The 19,086-nt window shown below is 37.5% G+C and overlaps 1 protein-coding gene across 3 annotated transcripts in view; it reads left to right on the top strand.

Moving 5' to 3' along the window:
• KPNA1 (karyopherin subunit alpha 1) overlaps positions 1 to 19,086 on the top strand; it is a 72,930-nt gene that overhangs the window by 39,975 nt on the left and 13,869 nt on the right. For all 3 annotated transcript variants that reach the window (XM_058731190.1, XM_058731189.1, XM_058731188.1), the window contains 7 exons: positions 1,316 to 1,415; positions 4,597 to 4,691; positions 11,235 to 11,366; positions 12,488 to 12,576; positions 12,916 to 13,015; positions 13,560 to 13,723; positions 15,072 to 15,150. In XM_058731190.1, coding sequence (XP_058587173.1) covers positions 1,316 to 1,415; positions 4,597 to 4,691; positions 11,235 to 11,366; positions 12,488 to 12,576; positions 12,916 to 13,015; positions 13,560 to 13,723; positions 15,072 to 15,150 — 759 coding nt within the window. The remainder of the gene's footprint in view (positions 1 to 1,315; positions 1,416 to 4,596; positions 4,692 to 11,234; positions 11,367 to 12,487; positions 12,577 to 12,915; positions 13,016 to 13,559; positions 13,724 to 15,071; positions 15,151 to 19,086) is intronic.

Consider the following 19,086-nt stretch of genomic DNA (forward strand, 5'->3'; position numbering starts at 1 on the left):
TGTGTGTGTGTGTGTGTGTGTGTGTGTGTGTGTGTGTGAGAGAGAGAGAGAGAGAGAGAGAGAGAGAGAGAGAGAGAGAGAATGAATGTGTATATCCAAGTGTATCCAGACATTCATAACAGAATCATATAGATACCTTTGTTTATTCAGGTATCAGTTTTGTAAGTTTCAAAGTAGTTGCTTTTCTGACTGTTAAGAGCAGAATGCTTCATTCTCCCAGTTGGGATTTGCCAAGTGTTTGGTAAAGTGCTGTTTACCAACCAGTGCTGTTGGTAAGCACTGTTTCCCAACCAGCTATCATTGACAACTCAATGCAGCTTTCTTCACAGTTCATCTTGTTGACTCTAATATTTCATGAAATGACAGGAATTTTATTTCATTCTGACAGGTGACCCTAAGAAGTAGGTTAACTGCTAATACTGGGGATGGGTTATAGTAAAAAGTGGAAAAGTTCTAAGAAAGCAAGAAAATAATGGAAAACTGAAAAGTTTTAATAAAGAAAATAGAAATTTTAAGTAAACTTGAGTCAGCTGTTGAATTTGGTAGCAGCTAGAATCTGTGAATTACACAGGATTATTCTATACTCCATAAATATTTATTGAGCATCTTCTATACGCCAGCCTTCGGTGATAGAACAGTAAGATGGACAGGGTCTTTGGTTTTCACAAATCTGCTATACTGGAGGAATCTGGGCAGTAAACACATAACTGAGAAAAATACCTGATAGTGAAAAGGGTTGGCATAGAATTAAAATAGAGTGATAGAGATGGAGCAGTTCCTTTAGATTTGGAGACCATGAAAAGCCTTCTTTTAGAATTTAACAAATTTGTCTGAAAGACAAGGAACAACCAACCATGTGATGAGCAAGGAGAGGAAGAATAATAAACGCCTTCTCTTAGTATTTACTCATAAGATTACTTTCTTATTGTCATGAGCTTTTTTCACAATATCTATCTATCTATCTATCTATCTATCTATCTATCTATCTATCTATCTATTTAGAGATGGGGGAGGGGCAGAGAGAGGGAGAGAGCTGAGTGTGGAACCCACGTAGGGCTTGATCCCACAACTGGGAGATCACAACCTGAGCCACTCAGGTTGCCCCCATGAGCTCCTTAATGATAGACAAAGTATTTGGCTTTGTCACATCGTTGATCATCTCAGACATTTCTACATGTAAAGATTATCCTACCTTTGTGTGACTTTTCTAGATAAATATGATTAACTTAATAATGTTGGCCACAGTTTATACTGTCTTTGTTTTCCTTTGATTTAGAGTTACAATTTTATCATTTTTGCTTTTTTGTGTTTCCAGGGTGGTGTAATTACTTCTGACATGATTGAAATGATATTTTCCAATAGCCCAGAGCAACAGCTTTCAGCAACACAGAAATTCAGAAAACTGCTTTCAAAAGGTGAGTTCTGAGTATGTTAAAGTACAGTTGACCTTGAACAACAGGGGCTTGGACTGTGCAGGTCTACTTGTAACGCAGATCTTTTTTGATAAATTGAGTACAATATTGTAAATATATTTTCTCTTTCTTATGATTTTCTTAGTAACATTTTCTTTTCTCCAGCTTACTTTATTGTAAGAATACAGTATGTAATACATAACGTACAAAGTAAGTGTTAATTGACTGTTGATGTTATTGGTGAGGTTTCCTGTCAGCTGTAGGCTATCAGTAGTTCAGTTTTGGGGGAGTCAAAAGTTAAAAAGGATTTTTGACTGTGTGGGGATTGGCGCCCCAAGTTTTGTATTGTTCAGGGGTTGACTGTATATTTTTTCATTTAGATAAAAAATACTACTTTCCCATATTCTGTTTTTCACATCACAGGTAAGTTGCTTTGGAATGTGTCTATCAACAGAATAAAAGGACACTTATAGACATACATATAATTATGAGCTATGGCTAATTTTCGAATTTATTTATTTATGCAATCTTACCAGGACCAGAAAGGAGCATTATTTTACTTTCTGAGCTATTTTATAAAAGACCTTAAAGTGATAAGAACAGTAGTCAGTATTTCATGTTAATTCAATTTGAGAAACTCCATTCTTTAAAAAAAAAACAAAACAAAATGTTTTTATTTGTTTTTTTAAAGATTTTATTTTTACATAATCTCTATGTGGGCCTCGAACTCAAAACCCTCAGATCAAGGTTTGCATGCTCTACTGACTGAGCCAGCCTGGCACCCTAAGAAAAACTGTCAAAATATCACTTGAGAGGTGCCTAGGTTAAGTTGGTTAAGCATCCAACTCCGGCTCAGGTCTTGATCTCGTGGTTCACGAGTTTGAGCCCCTTGTCAGGCTCTGCTGACAGCTCAGAGCCTGGAGCCTGCTTCAGATTCTTTCTGTGTCTCCCTCTCTCTCTGTCCCTCCCCCACTCATGCTCTGTCTCTGTGTCTCAAAAATAAATAAAAAGAATTAAAAAAATATATCATTTGAAAGATCAGTGTTATTGCTGGGCATGGTAATTATTTATTTATTTTTGGTATAATTAGGGTAGACTAGAATATGATACTTTTGCCATTCTGGGCAAGTAAACAGAACTACGACTCTGAACCACATTAAAATGTTGATAGTAAACATTGACCTTAAATAAATAGCTGCTACCCTTGGCCCAGTACTAAGGTATAGTTTTTTGGAGTCATTAGTGATAAATTAATATATTCCTTGAGGGAACTGGAATAAAAACCTATAACATATAATTTACATTTTTGTGTGATACAAAAATTACATTTCTCGTGTGACAGTTTATTAATATTTGAAGGCTATTATCATGTACACTTTTCCCACTCCTCTTGTCTCTTTTCAGCGTGCTAAGCCTAATGGCTTTCTCACACCATGTGACCTTTTAGGGCCTTTTGCTGCTTTCTACTACTTTACTGCCTAGATTCTAGTTTCCTAGCCATCCCTCTTAAAAATGTGATAACTAGGGGCACCTGGATGGCTCAGTCGGTTAAGCATCCGACTCTTGATTTCGGCTCAGGTCATGATCTCAGGGTTGTGAGATTGAGCCCCATGTGGGGTTCCATGCTGAGCATAGGCCTGCTTGACATTCTCTCTCTTCCTCTCTCTCTGCCCTTCCCTGGCACACATGCGTGTGCGTGCCCTCTCTCGAAATAAATAAACATTTAAAAAATGTGGTAACTAGAATATAGTACTTCAGATGTGCTCTCGTTACCCTAAGGTGAGGGGACAGATTGCCTTCCTTGTCCTAGGACTGTACGTTCCAGCAATGTACTCCAAGATAACAGCAGCAGTTATTTTGGTAGTCATGGCACAGTAATGGTTCACTGTATTTGCAGCCATCTAAACTCCCATAGAACTTCTTTTCATGCACATGTGTTTTAGGATTCATCTGTGAAGTCATGTAGATTTTTAAAAATATTTTTATAAATTTCAGTTGCTAAATCCTGCTTTATCCCTGTCGTTTTATTGCAAACTTCAGCTTATTGTTGTTCTTCCTATATGTTATTTCTGTAATCTAGCATTTTAACTACTTCATCTTTATTATAATCATCAAATTTATTTGCACTACCTGAATAGTTGATAAAACTGTGGAACCAGGCAAAGAACAGGTCATCAGAGCGCTGTCCAAATTAACATTGAACCATTAGTCACCTTTGTTTCATTAAAGCTTTGGACTTGTCTAAGAATCCCTACTAGTACTATAATCTGTCATTTTTCTTGCATCGCTCTGTGAATGTCATCAAGAACTTTGTCAAATCTCTTGCTGAAATTACCATGTTGATTGTTTAGGACATTTTCTGTTAACCCAACAGGTTTCTACCAAATGATTTCATTTATAAAATACTCTGTTGTCATAAATGAAAAATGAGATTAAGTTGGCAAGTCATCCTTTTTTTTTTTTTCAAATTTTTTTTTTCAACGTTTTTTATTTATTTTTGGGACAGAGAGAGACAGAGCATGAACGGGGGAGGGGCAGAGAGAGAGAGGGAGACACAGAATCGGAAACAGGCTCCAGGCTCCGAGCCATCAGCCCAGAGCCTGACGCGGGGCTCGAACTCACGGACCGCGAGATCGTGACCTGGCTGAAGTCGGACGCTTAACCGACTGCGCCACCCAGGCGCCCCTGCAAGTCATCCTTAATGAATTCTTTCTGGCTCCTATTTAACACTGCAGTTGTAAAATTAAATCCTGCAGGCACATGCAGAGTCACCTAATCCAGTTTATTAAAACAACTTCTTTTTAGAGTAAAACCCCATCTACAGAGAAGGGGCTAGACGGCAGAATTCTGAAATAATAACAGTGGTCATCTTTGGATGTTTTCCCCCCTACTTTCTTAAGTTTACTAAAATTATAGAAGCAATGGCTTTAATTTTTGAGAATTCTGCCCATCATTTCCATGTTAACGCGTACTTTATTGTGAAACCTTTTGAGCTACCCTAGTCTCAAAGTGACTGCGCTCCATTTTACATTTAGAATTTTACATTTTATTTCTTAGATTTCCAACATGAAAGAGATGCTAAAATGGAGGGAGGGATATTATGAAGTAAATTTGAGCTCATAAATTCCTTGGATTGAAATGAAAGAATTATTTTCTTCTTTCCTTTTATTTTATGGGGAGACAGAACCTAATCCTCCTATTGATGAAGTCATCAGCACACCGGGAGTAGTGGCCAGGTTTGTGGAGTTCCTCAAACGAAAAGAGAATTGTACACTGCAGGTGCGAACCATTTTCATTTCTTGCCTCATATTTTAAATCCCTTTACAAACTTACATTTTATATACAGCTTTGTTACTTAGGTTAATTTATACAGTGGGTTCGTTTTTGATATGATGTTCCTGACAACCACGTTGCAAGCTGCTTTTGATAGCTTTGTCAACATCTAGGCCCTTGTTTTTACTCTTTAGAATTCATGTGATTTTTATCATGAAGAAGATTATTTTATGATGATTGTGGATAACATTTAATAGGGAATCGTTTGCAGTTGAAGAGTCACTATAAGAATCTAAGTGTGGGCTACATAAAATTTGGTTTTGGAAGATTTTTAGATTACATTGGTCGGCTTTGTCAGGGCTGTGTAACATGGGCTAGGTTAGACTCAGTAATCCCCAATCCTGGTCCCAGTTAATCCTTCCCATTCCCCTGAAGAGTTTCCAGGGAGATAGCCTTATGAATCTCCATGCTTCCTTCTGTGTTAATTTAGTCTGTCAGTACTGTATTATATAGGGGTTCTAAGAGGAAATTCTGCAACTTCTGGATTGGATAGTTTTCACAGTAAAGAGAACCACCTGTCAACTGACTCGTCCTGGGAGTTATCTAGAAATTTTTAAATACTGTTTTTGGGTTTTTTTTTTTTCCCTGAATAAAGTTGGAGTTTTAGTAGACTGGCAATTTTTCAGTAGCTGTACTTCCTTGGAGTAACCAATTGAATCAGTTTCTGTGTTATTCTTTAACCAATATCTGTGATATCTAAATTCTCACTTATAGGATCTAATCTGAAGGGCTTGGCCCTTTAGAAAGACTCTGCAACTATAAAAATTGGTTAGGTACAAAGTGGATCACAAAATGAGGTTAATTTTCCAAGTATATCTGACAATAACAAGTTAATCGTAAAGGTAACTTTCACCCTCTTGTCTGCTTTTGCCTTATTCTCTGAGGCTGTAGGGAGGGGGACATTTTTATAAATGATAATAACCTCTGTCCCCAGGTTCCTTACTCTCCAGAGGATTGTAGGTAATTCATAAAACTTGATGCCTTGTCTTGATATTTTCTCTCCTTTCCTCCCATCCCGACTTTCTCCTCCTCTTACTCTCTTTGTTGCGGTGATGAGTTATTTCCAGAAGAAAAACAAGAAATCCAGAAAAGGTAGAGTACTTCAATGTCCCATCAGTTTTTCTTCTCCAGTTTGACACTGACTAATCCCCAAGTTCATTTGAATTAGGATTCTGTTTTGGTGGCTGCCTCTTGGATTGTAATTCTGGTCCCCATCTAAGGCCAGGATCATCGGACACCTGAAAAATAATCAGGTTCACCTAGAGAGCAAGGAAAGAGACTTTTATCAGAAAAAAAAAAAAAAAAAAAAAAAAGGAAATCCAGACAACCAACACTGCAGAGTACCAAGCCTGAGCCCTAAGCAACCTGCCAAGAGAACCAGAGGGACCAAATGAAGAGCCTTACTGCAGTTTATCATTTGAAAAAGCTTTGTAGGAAGAGGGAGGTAGGGAAGATTATCATTTTGTTCATGTTTATATCCTCTGACAGAGTAGTTCAGAGATCATGAATTTACTCCTGGATTGAGCAGTTTTTAATAGGTGGTCACAGATGTCTAGTTTCTTAATGTGTATAAATGAAGGCCTAAGATGAAAAAAGAGAAATGGGTCTTTCCACATCTCCATGTTCTCCAGTACTCCCTAAAGAGTGCAGTATGTCCTCTTAGTGCCCTCTCCTGGCTAACACATGTAAATTTTACATCATTTGTGATTCTAATCCTAGAGCTTGGATCTTCTGAAGACGAAAGCCTTTGGAAATCTCTAATTTGCGTATACTATCTAAATTCTCAGATTCCACCCTTGTGCAAACTAATAATTAGGCTGAAAGATTGAGAAATCATTCCTCTGGAAGTGACCACCTCATGATTTTCAACTTAGCTGTCCAAAGACTCTGAGAGATAACCAGCTGTTTATTATATAAAGGTCATCATCTTCAGCTTTTCTTCGCTGTACGTTTTAAGTACAACATGGTATTCTCTCCAGTGTGGGCAGTGGGTAATGTCAACCACTCCAGAAGCAGGAGGAGCAAGTATATTGAAGGAGACCGTAGAGCCAGGAGGCTTCGTGCTCACATAAGTAGACGTGCTCTGGGCAGCTCAGAGGGTACTCTTTCCTTTATCTTCTTAGCACTAGGATGGAAGTTGTCCCTGGTAGTATGTCTACTTACTAGAAATTTGAATAGTGTGCTTTTGGAATGTGGCTTCTGCCATTTCTCTTCCAGAAAGAGAGTAATAATATATGGTCATAATTATAGCTAAACTCACTGATAAACCAAGTGGACAAACTTAATCCCTTCATTCTATAGATACAGAACTGTGAATCCTAGTGAAGTCTCTAGTGAAGTCTCTTTTCACTTACATTTTGGCTCTCCTTATGCCCAAATCAGTGAGGTACCTCACAGCAGGGAGATGAAAATGCCTGCTTTGGGCAGTGCTTCCCAGATACTCCTTTGCTTTCAAACAAGGTGAACATGGGTGGAATCTAGGAGTTTGGAAACATAGTTTCATCTCCCTAAGAGCATTCTCAAGCTCGGTGACATGTAAGCCTCAGACATACTTGAACTTTTGATATGCGATTGGTCTGCCTTATGGTATATTCCCTGGGCCCACTTTGTTTGGTTTTTGAATCCAGGCCCAGCATGTTTGTACTGTCTTTTGCAGTGCTGAGATGTTGCATTCTGAAACCTTCTTACAGAAGCTTAGTATGAAAACAGCTAGAAATAAGGAAATTGCAACCTAGTTGCATTCATTAGGTACGCCTCTTAAAATTGTAAATTGAAATGAAATTGGTTTAGTTTCCCCATTTTTGCTTTTCTTGTCCCATGTAAAAGCTTAATGTGATAAACTGCAGTAAGCCTTCATCCTCCTATGCCTTTTCCCATCCTCATTGATCCCTCTACCTTTCTTTAAAAGGTTGCTCAGATGACTCAGGCACTGTTCTCTGCAGAGTTTGATATCTGGGTTTATTTTTCTGATGTGAGCCTCTCTTTTCACTTGCTCTCCAGGTGAGCCTGGCATTTGCTAGGAACCAGAGTGGACCCGGCAAAGTGGCCAGCAACAGAGTCCTGATCCAAATGGAGAAAGGGAACCAGGCGTACCTCAACCTGGAGTGGGAAACTTGATAGGAGGTCAGAAGTACTTCAGCTTTGGATTCTCATTTTCCTTATTTAAGGAACTGAGCACCAGAAGGTAGAGACTGAGAAAGGGAAGAGAGAAAGTATCAAATCTTCAGTGTGTCCTTCAGATTTCAACTGTAGCCTTATTTAGCAAGTCTGGACAGTGAAAAGTAATAGTGGACTGATAATTTTTAAGCAATCACAGCATGACAGGTAGTTTTCCTTGCATGGTACCATTCTTAGAACACTAAGAATATAGTAGTTTAAAGCAAAAAGAGGAAGTAAGGGTTATAGGTACTTTGGCTACTGCTTATTACTTAAGTGATGCCATTTCTTAGATTGTATTCATCATGTTACTGATGTTTTGAGTTTCACGGTTACTTATATTACCTTTCCTGGCCATTTCTATCATAACTTTATGCAGTCATTTTTGCAACAGGACTTCCACATTTCACAGCTCTCTTTCACGTTAGATTCTAATATGGGACCCAAGGCCGAAACATTAACAACAACAACAAAATGATGGCAGTACTCAAAGAGATGTTACATAGTTTGAAGTACAACCAGTTTTTTACAAACATACATATTAAACACATTTGAAAGTTGTTTCTTCCAGCACTTTAACAGGGCCTGTATGCTGGGGGGAATTTTCTCCCTCCCTCCTCTTTCTCATTCCTACATATGTACATAGCACACAAATACACAGATGGGCATAGAAAGTGGCGTAAATATAGCTTGATGAGTTTTTACAGGGTAAACGTCAGAGTAATCACTGTGTGTGCGTGAGAGAGAGAGAATGCTTTATTCATGTACAAACACGATTTTCAGTCGCCCCTCTGGTTCTGTTGATCATCTTCATCTGTCTCTGTCCCTGGTATTTTCCGATTTCTCTTCTTACCAAGGGAGGCCTTGAATTTTGCTTTCAGAGGTTATCATTTATTGTGTACTTCTTAGTAATAAAGGTAATTCTGGTACGTTCTTCTTTTGCTGAGATATCCTAATTGCCAATTTTCTCCCATCTGTGTTTAGCCTGTTATTCACTTATTCCCCATTTTTCTAATCATTTTCACTCTATTTTGTTTTGCTTCTCCATTTCATTCTCTTCAGTAGCATCTGAAATTCCCTCTCATTTCTTGTAAGACCTTTGATACTAAACATCAACAGACAGATAGCAGTTTGAAGTCTTGCAGCAGTTAGTATTCTGATTTTTTCTCATTGATAATTCTTTAATAATCCTTTACTCAGGTTGCTGTTATTTCATTTGCATCAAAATCTCACTGCAGTCTGTTTTCTCTTTAATATGGATCGGTATGTATGCTGATCTTACTCATTCTCTACACACTGCTTTTTCCTCACAGTTTTCATTACTTTGACTGGTCTCCGTGGTATCTGACAACTCTTTGTTAAACTTGGAGCTTGCTGCCTGGTAGGAAGGCTTGCTTTTGGCTTTTGTATTCACATCATCTGTCTCTCTTAATCAGTTTTAACTCTGCTAGTTAGTTTTCCTAGAAAGCAGAAGAAACTAGGTGAACCGTTCTCTTTTTTAGCATCCCCTAAATAATCTGGCGTGTATCTCTGGCATACTGTTACTTGAAATTTCTTGCCCTAGATACCAAAACTCCAAGCAATTGAAAGATTCTTGTCAGTGTTACAGGTGTGTGTCAGAGTGAAGGGAGTGGCCGGGCTTCATAAGCATACTTGATCAGGAGACGGTAATCAAGTCCTCTTTGAATGGCAGTGTAACATTACGCAGATCATTAGATTGTTGGACCTTTTTCTGATAGTTTCCTCATTCATAAACCACAAAAGCCAGAATTCTCTGGGATGTTGTGAGGAACACAGGAGTATGTGAGTAATGCTTTCATAATGCAAAGTACTGAACAAATGCAAAGTTTCAATTCACTGGTTTCAAGAGTCATTTAATTATGGAGGTGTGATATATGATGGGATTTTTATTTTGTGATGTTCAAGTGTTTAGGAATCTGTTGAACTTCTCTTATAACAAAGTTACCAAAAAGAAAATATTGTCCCTTTAATTGTGGTGCTCCTAGCCTGGGCCTTCTGCTTACTGTGATATCATTGTCCCGTTGCTTACTGTGATATCATTGTCCCGTTAGGCTACTAGACTATACTGTGTCTCACTTGCGTATGTCACATTTATAGGTTTCTTGTAATGTCTCCTTTAAGTGTGTTCTGCTGTGAATTTGCTAGCATTCACATGGCTTTGGACTATGCCAATCAGATTGTCTTCCTTGTCTTCTGCCTCCTTCCCCAAACCCCAATGATGGATGATTGTTTTCCATATGACAACTGCCTTTCAGTTGACCCAAAAGCTTTAGAAGAGTCACAGCTCCACCTTTCAATGACTTTTTTGCTCTCCCTTTCAAGGGACATACCACTGATTTTTTTTTGCATATGTGCTTCATTTAAGGATAAGTAGAAGACAGAACAGGAGAAGGAAAGAAAACTTAAGTTTAATAAGAACTCTTAAATAGAATTTCAGGAGTCATTCTTGGATTTCTCCATATTAGGCCAGAGAGTCAAATTACTACAGAGATGGGCAGATTAGTAAAATGCTGTACTTTTTGTTGGCTAAAATTTCCTTCATATCTTCAGTTTACCTAACTTTAAGAATGCTCTCTAAAAAAAGTTTTAACCTCTGCCTTTGTTTGGAGGCTTCTCATTTGTCAGAAGCTCTTAACGCTCTGAAGTTGCCATTTCTATTAATTGTATACCAGTTAACTCCTTTTGGCCTACTTACTACTTAAAATATCTTTTGCCTTTTTTACTGTGCCTGTATCTGGCACATTTTACATTAACATCCTCTCCCCTTTACACTTTGCTTATCCTATAGAAATTATTTACTTTTATTTTTTATTAGATAATATACATGGTTTAATCCAAAAGGTACATAAGGTTTTATGAGATTTCCCTTTCACCCCTGCCTTTCCATGTAGGTAACAAGTATTTACTTCTTACAGTTTCTTATAGTATCCTTCCAGAGATACTCTGTGCAATAACTAAACTAATGCATATATTCCTTCTTAACCCTGTTAGAAAATATAGTATGATACTATCTTAATGTACACCGTTACACTTTTCTTCTCATTCGTATCTTGGGAGATCATTCATGTCAGCATATGAAGCAGTCCCTCATTCCATTCATGGTCTTATGCAGTTCTACTCTGACCTCCTGAGTATTCTTGTAGTCTGAAGTATTTCTACTGGAATTCTCCATTTAAAATTAATACAGAATCCATCTGATTATGTGCAAATAATTTCAGATTCTTTTCTTCATGTACAGAAAACCTTATTGTTATAGCTAAAAACAAGCTATTAAATGCTAATAAGATAATAAAATTATTTTTATCTTTATAGTTTGAATCAGCTTGGGTACTGACAAATATTGCTTCAGGAAATTCTCTTCAGACCCGGATTGTGATTCAGGCAGGAGCTGTGCCCATCTTCATAGAGTTGCTCAGCTCAGAGTTTGAAGATGTCCAGGAGCAGGTAAAAAAATGAAGCAAAGAAAAGCAGGTCAAAGAATACCATTTTTTCCTTTGGTCCTACATTCAGGGCCTCAGTTTTACCACCATGACAAGCCATGGTTCATCACAGGAGTGTTCTAGAAATCTAAACCAAAATAGAAAATACCATAGTGAATGTAGGCAGAATTTCTTCTGGATTCATAAAACCATTTTCCTTCCCCTTCCAACGCTGAAATTTTTAAAGTCCTATATACTTTTTATATTATTATCATTTTTAAGATGTTATCTTTAAGTAATCTCTACACCCAGTGGGAGGCTTTAACTCACAACCCTGAGATCAAGACTTGCATGCTCCAGCAACTGAGCCAGCCAGGCGCCCTAAGCCCTGTATACTTTTTTAGAACATGTAAGCAGTCACTGGGCTTTTACTTGTAGGGATCTCTAGTAAGTAGCAGGTCTTTGCCACTTTCATGCAGAAAAAGACCTAGAAAACAGGAATTTTTTATTACCGCCAACTTTATCAAATTCATAAATATAAATCACTGCTAAATGAGTATGATTTTCTTCTGCAGCTTAATTGAGGTATGATTTACATACAAAAAACAGCATATATTTAAAATGTACAATTTAAAAGTTTTAAGATAGGTATATACCCGTGGAACCATTATCACAGTCAAAGACAATATATTCCTCCCAAAAGTTTAATAGCTTTCTGCATTTTGATGCTCTTACATTCTTTGATTCTTTGTTCATTGCTTTCTTTTGTAAATAAGCTTAAGATAACATTTTTAATCCACTGAATAAGCCATTTGAACCTCTGCTCTGTATTAAGGGCTATAAGAAAGGTTACTTTGGTGGTGGGGAGTCCCCTGAGATAAAAAATATGTATAAGAACTGGTTGGTTCCTCCTTTTAATAAACTTATACCCTGAGTGTTCACATGTATACTTTATAATATTACTGATCATCTTCCCCCAGTCCCACAACTATTTCATTTGATTCCCTGATAATGAACTTAGAAATGTTCATAATGTCAGTGTGTACGTTGATTAGCTACCATATAATTTTGTAAAGAGTTATTGTGGTATTTTGGCATCTGAGAGAATTCTGTACAACCTGTCATTAATGAGTAATTTTTTCACAGGCAGTCTGGGCTCTTGGCAACATTGCTGGAGATAGTACCATGTGCAGGGACTATGTCTTAGACTGCAATATTCTCCCCCCTCTTTTGCAGTAAGTTTCTATTCTTACTATTTTTTTTGAGTAGTAAAAATATGGAAAGGTCCTCAGGAAGCAGTGCATTTTTAGAAATCATTTTGAAATTTCCATTGTTCTTTTTCATTACAGATACTTTCTTATTAACTTGTTCAGGTCATTTCTTCAGGCATTCTAGCTTACTCCAGTGCCAGTATTCTGAATTAGTGCTGTTAGAATTAATTCAGCTTTATTTTCTGGAGAAAAGCTATTTAAAGACGTGTTTATGAGTAGCATTAAATGATTTAGTACTTATCTTATGCTATCAGATAATTAATGTCTATTATATAGTTTACCATTGTATCATCATGCTTATAGGTTATTTTCAAAGCAAAACCGCCTGACCATGACGCGGAATGCAGTATGGGCTTTGTCTAATCTCTGTAGAGGGAAAAGTCCACCTCCAGAGTTTGCAAAGGTAAGGATTAGGCTTATGGAAATGGGCAGAAAAAAGTACAATTAAAAGAGTGTAGCAACAAATTTTAATGTGAACAGAAAGATTGGTAATTTTGCATAAAATTTAAAATGTTAGAATTTTATCTGTTTCTACAGAAATAGGGCTTTTTGTTTCTGTGTTAATTTGGGATAAATTTTCATTGTAAAAATTAGCTCTGAATTAATCTTAAAACCCGGCAATTTTTGTTTATAGCACAGTAAAATTCACAATTTATTAGCTTTAGCACTTGTGAAAATGTCTTTGCTTCTTTGGTCCACAAAGAGTGTTTTTCAACAAGGAATCTCATTCTGAGAACTGGTATATACTTCAGTCTCTGAAATTATTTTCCTTGGTCTCAGCATTCCCGAAGATGGAAATGCCACTTGGCCACTTGTTACTCCATTTCTAGAAGTATTAATCACCCCAGAAATTACCAAGTGTGTGCTGCTTGCCTTTTGGAATTTCTCACCTCACTTCTGGCTTTTATTCCACTGAATTTCATTATCATGTCATCTTCCCTTTACAGGTTTCCCCCTGCCTGAATGTGCTTTCCTGGTTGCTATTTGTCAGTGACACTGATGTACTGGCTGATGCCTGCTGGGCCCTCTCATATCTATCCGATGGACCCAATGATAAAATTCAAGCTGTCATTGATGCAGGAGTCTGTAGGAGACTTGTGGAGTTGTTGATGTAAGATATCTTAAAGTGTGTCTGTTCTTTTGTCCTTATGTTAGTTTATTAGTTTCTAAATGCTGGTAAATACTAATTAATACACTGTACTAATTTATTGGGCTTTGGGCTGCTCTCTTTTGTAACTTACATTGATGTCAAATCTGTTTGTTTTGAGGCTTATATAAAGAACTGCTCACCCTTTTGTTATGAGCAGTCCTTCAGCGGGAACATTTGGAAAACTCTGTAATTCCAGTTAGTGATAAATAACCTGAGACCAACCCCTGGATAGATAGCGAAAGGCATATTGCCACTAAAAGTCATTCCTTATCTTTCTGTCTCATTTAGAGCTTAATCTAGACTGGTGTTAGACTCTGAATTTTATTTTGCTGTATCTCCTTGTGATGCCTTTGTGTAAACAATTTACGGCTGTATTAATCCAATTTTTAGACAGTTCTTTAGAAGAAAAAATTAGAGTGACAACATAATGGGGAAATGGTACATTTACTAGCCACATGAAATTTAATTGAAGTAAGTACAAAGTAGATGAAAGGAGACATTACCCCAAATGTGATATGTGGAATGCATCAGATGAGTTTAATGTGCAGAATACAAAACTCGAGAGTACAGCTGACCACAAACTGAGTACAGATGAACAGCATAATGCTGTTATGAATTAAAGGCAGATGGAGCTGCACGAGGCAGAAGTGCAGCATTCAAAACCTGGGAAGCAACCTTTTATGTTCTTTAGTCACTAGATTATGGTGTATTTTAACCATTTCTTTTTAGTCATCAGATCCTAAAATACATGTGAAAGAAATGGCCAAGTTTTGAGAAGAGTGATCAGTCTCATTAAAGGGAAAAGAAAAGAGAATTTTTAAGGGAAGTTAAAGCATATTAACCTGAAGTTAAGATTTTCAATAAGCTTTTTTCACATATGTACAGGGTTTCATGGAGAGTATATTTTTGACTGGTAAGTTGGCTGAGGTTTAATAGAAAGAGTTCACTCTTTGAAGTGTGGAGCCTGGCTCTCATTTTTAAGTTAGTTCACCTGTTGGCACATTTTCAACTCTGAGGCAATGAAAACTGTATTCAAGAATGAGAGGGAAATCTTGGTATCCAGGTGATGAAATACCTGGGAAAGATTATTAGGAAAGATTTGTAGTTTTTATCCAAAAGTGCTAAATAAAGGGAAAGATAATTCCTCTAGGGGATATACGAAACCCATCCTCCTAGGGTTCTCTTAACAACTACCGTAGGTACCTTTCTGCTCTAACATCATGTTACATTATTTGGTTTGGATTTCAGCCCTAAGGAAAAGAGACTAAGGCTAGAACTCTTGCATTGATATTTCTTTTTATGGTTGCAGGCATAATGATTATAAAGTGGTTTCTCCTGCTTTGCGGGCTGTGGGAAACATTGTCACAGGCGATGATATTCAGACCCAGGTATGAATAAGTGGTGACTACTGTTTCCCTTCAGAAACAGTACATTGAACCCCGTGATTATGTTTCTATTACAGTATTTAACTCCATGTTTTTGGGGAGAGTTTCATTAATGTTTGTCAAAAATGTTGCCTTAGGCAGCTCCTTTAGTACCTTCGCTGTCTCTATCTTGTCTGTTTCTTGGAGCAATTTTGGGTTCCCTTTAGTTAGTCAGGTTTATTTCCCACTACTACTTGAAGTGGTTCTTGTGAGCATCTGAAGCCTCCAGGAGCAGCCTTTCTCTGTCATCTTCATCTCCTCTCTGATAGCTTCCTTCTTTTTGTGCATGCTAAATCTCCTATGTGAGGAGGATTCTTCCTTGTTCTTTTTTTTTTTTTTTTTTTTTTTTTGAGAAAGAGAACAAGCAGGGGAGGGGCAGAGGGAGAATCTCACGCAGGCTCCATGCTCAGCAACGATGCAGGGCTCCATCTCATGACCCTGAGATCATGACCTGAGCCAAAACCAAGAGTTGGACGCTCAGCTGACTGTGCCATCCAGGTGCCCCTTCTTTCCTTGTTCTTAATGTCACTGCCATTCTATTCAACCTCTGTATCAAGATATGTCATTCACAGTGGCTTGTTCTTGATCTCTCTGATGCAGTGGCATTGTCTTTAAAATTCTTTTCCTAGGCTTCTTTGGTGTTCCAGTTATTTTGAGTCTCCTGTCTCACAAACCACTTCTTAGCACGCTCCTTTTCCTGTTCTTTCTTGTTTGTGGGATTATCCCCTGGAGGGGATAATTATTCATTGATTTTATTTATAACTTCACCTATCACCCTGGTGCAGCTTGATTGAGAATTGAGAATAAGATTATAGCCATAAATCTTTCTTAACCAGCTCTGACTTAGGTGGAAGACATTTAATGTCTTCACTTTTCTAATCCCTAAAATTTGGATTTGTACTCAAAGGTGTCTTCCAAATCTAATATCTACTTCAAATTTATGCTTCAGAAAGGAACCCATTATTTTCCCTGGTATATCGGGGCCTCTGGCTTATTTGTTATTTACCTCAGTGAATGGCACCAACACTTGACCAATCCAAAAACCTGGACATTAGCTGGATTATTTCCCTGTTTTCCACCTCTGTCATCAGTCACTAGCTGCCATCTCTACTCATCCCTTGCATTTCTTGCTATATTCCTGTATCACCAGAAGGATGCTTAGAAAATGCAAATTTGATCATGTCATTCTCTGACCTAAAATCTTTTTATGGCCTTCTGTTGTCCTTTGAGGGTGTTTAAGATCCTTTAAAATCTGGCACCAGTTTTATTGGAATTCTGTGCAACAGAATGAGGAAGCCCTTAAGCACTGATATAGAAATGCCTCCAGGTTGGGGCACCTGGGTGGCTCAGTCAGTTGAGCGTCTGACTTCGGCTCAGGTCAGTCATGATCTCATGGTTCATGGGTTCGGGCCCCATGTCAGGCTCTGTGCTGACAGCTCGGAGCCTGGAGTCTTTCAGATTCTGTCTGTCTGTCTGTCTGTCTCTCTCTCTCTCTGCCCCTCTCTTGTTTGTGCTCTGTCTCTCTCAAAAATAAACATTAAAAAAAAAAAAGAAATACCTCCAGGTTATATCATTTAAAAAGAAAAACAAGGAGCAGAATAGTGTGTGGGATATATTAGTATTTATATAAAAGGAGGTAGAGAGGAGAGAAAAAAATAATATGTATGTTTGATTATATTTGCATAAAAATTCTCCAGAAGAATACATAGGAAACTAATAATCTTGGTTGTCTCTGGAGAACTGGGTTGCTGGCATACAGGAATGGAAAGGAGGCTTTTAACTCTATAGTCCTTTATTATACTTTCTGAATTTTTAAACCATTTCACTGTATTTGCTATGCAAAAAAAGGTTCTTTCCCTCCCCATACCATGCTCTGTGCTTCTGCCATGTTTATTCCTTAAATTAGCTATGACCACATTCAGCACTAAGATTTAACAGAAGCTTGCTTCTCTCTGCTCAGGACATAAGGCTTGCATCCCCATCCCTGCTTTTAACCACTGGCTCACACTAATGCACACTCTGCCACTAATGTCATCTCATTCTTCAGGACTTCCTGTTACTGTTTTTTCCTCTGAGAAGCCATGTTCACTTAAGTTAGGTGTGCTGCCTCTTGTTTCATCCATCATACCACTTATCACACTGTATTGTAATTATCTAATCACTAGATTATAAGCTTCTAGAGGGGGGAATGGTGTTGATCTTGTTCATTTTTGTATTTCTGTACAGTCTTAATAGTTCCTGGCACAGTGTTTAATACTGAATGAATGAAGTTCTGTATCTATACATCTACTTCTGATGTCCCTCAAGTTTTACTCCTGGGTCTCCAGTAGCCTGTTAAATATTTCTGCTGGCATGTCTCACATTTGTCTCTCTCAGTTTATCTTCTTCCCCCAGAAAGCCAGTTCCAGGTCTTGATTTTTTCCCCCCATTTCAGTTAATGAGGTAACTATTCACTCCCACTTGAAGCTTTGCAGTCCTATTTGGTGTCTCCATCTCTCACACCTTGTATAGCAAGTCACCAGCTCTTGTTGATTCTTTGTGTTTCAGTATCCACGTCTAATTACCTTAGAACCTTGAAAGGATTTGTACTTCACAGTTTTAGTCTCATTCTTCCTTGTAGCCTGTTGTTAATTTTAGGGGTACAGAACTCTTGCTTAATAGCCTCACTGCTCTATTCTTTCCTTATTTTGGTACTTTGTTGTAGCTTGTCTCAGCATTTTTTTGTTTCCAGCCTTTCTTATCTGCTGTGTCCTTCCTCCCTCTTCTTTGCTTATGAAATCCTGTCCATGTTTCAAGGCAATTTCCCCACACCCATGAAGTCTTTTTTCATGATTACTCTGCAAGTACGGTCTTTAACTTGTGACAGGTTTATTTTTTTTTATTATTTGACTTTTTTTTTTTTTCCAAATTTTTAAAATTTATTTTTGAGAGACAGGGCATGAGCAGGGGAGGGGGAGAAAGGGAGACACAGAATCTGAAGCAGGCTCCAGGCTCTGAGCTGTTAGCACAGAGCCCGATATGGGGCTTGAACTCACTCACTGTGAGATCATGACCTGAGCCGAAGGACTGAACCACCCAGGCGCCCAGTGTTTGGACGTGTTTAGTTTCTAGAGCACATCTTTGGCATTTAAAAAATGGCTTTGTAATATCTTTTATACTGTCAAGATTGTGCCTCTTTAAACACAAGTTTTAGTGTTTTTTGAGCTGTATTAATAGGCAACAAATGGCTTTATTTTAATTTGCGTTTCTTTCATTACTTGTGAGGTAATCTATCAAAATTGTAGTTTCTCTTAACAATTTACATGTTAAAGACAGCAACCATCTCATCTATTGTAAATTTTTTTTGCATTACATAGTGTGCATTTTAAATTTTGTTATTTTTTGACATGCAAATATGTCTATTTGATGAAATTTTAATTTTTCCCCTGTAATTTCTTCCATTGTTTTTATGCTTTGAAAGTCCTTCACTATCCCTAAACCAGCTATATACTGATAGTTCTGTTTTATGGTGTCTTTTTTATGTTTACTCTTTAAATTGGTTGTGGGTTTATTTGGTAATGGGTTAAGAATTTTTTAAAAATTCTTCTCAAAAATAAAAAAAATGTTTTTCAACCAGTTAACCTCAGGAAGAACTTTATTATATATTTAATTCCTTATAAATACCTGCATTTGTTTCTGGACTAGATATCTGTTAGTTATTCAGTGATTGATTCTTGTGCCTACCACAGATTATTTCAATCATTTTAACTTCATAATTTAGTTTTGGTAGAGTAGAGCTTCTTCGTGTATGTTTGTCACTCTCGTTCACCTTTGTAAGCTGCAGGATAGCTGGGGTCCTATCCTTTTTTATCTTTGTGTCCTCTAAAGCACCTGGTGTACTTCATGTAGTATGTATTTGTT

Source organism: Neofelis nebulosa, chromosome 5 (genome assembly GCF_028018385.1).
Source record: "Neofelis nebulosa isolate mNeoNeb1 chromosome 5, mNeoNeb1.pri, whole genome shotgun sequence".
Lineage (NCBI taxonomy): Eukaryota > Metazoa > Chordata > Mammalia > Carnivora > Felidae > Neofelis > Neofelis nebulosa.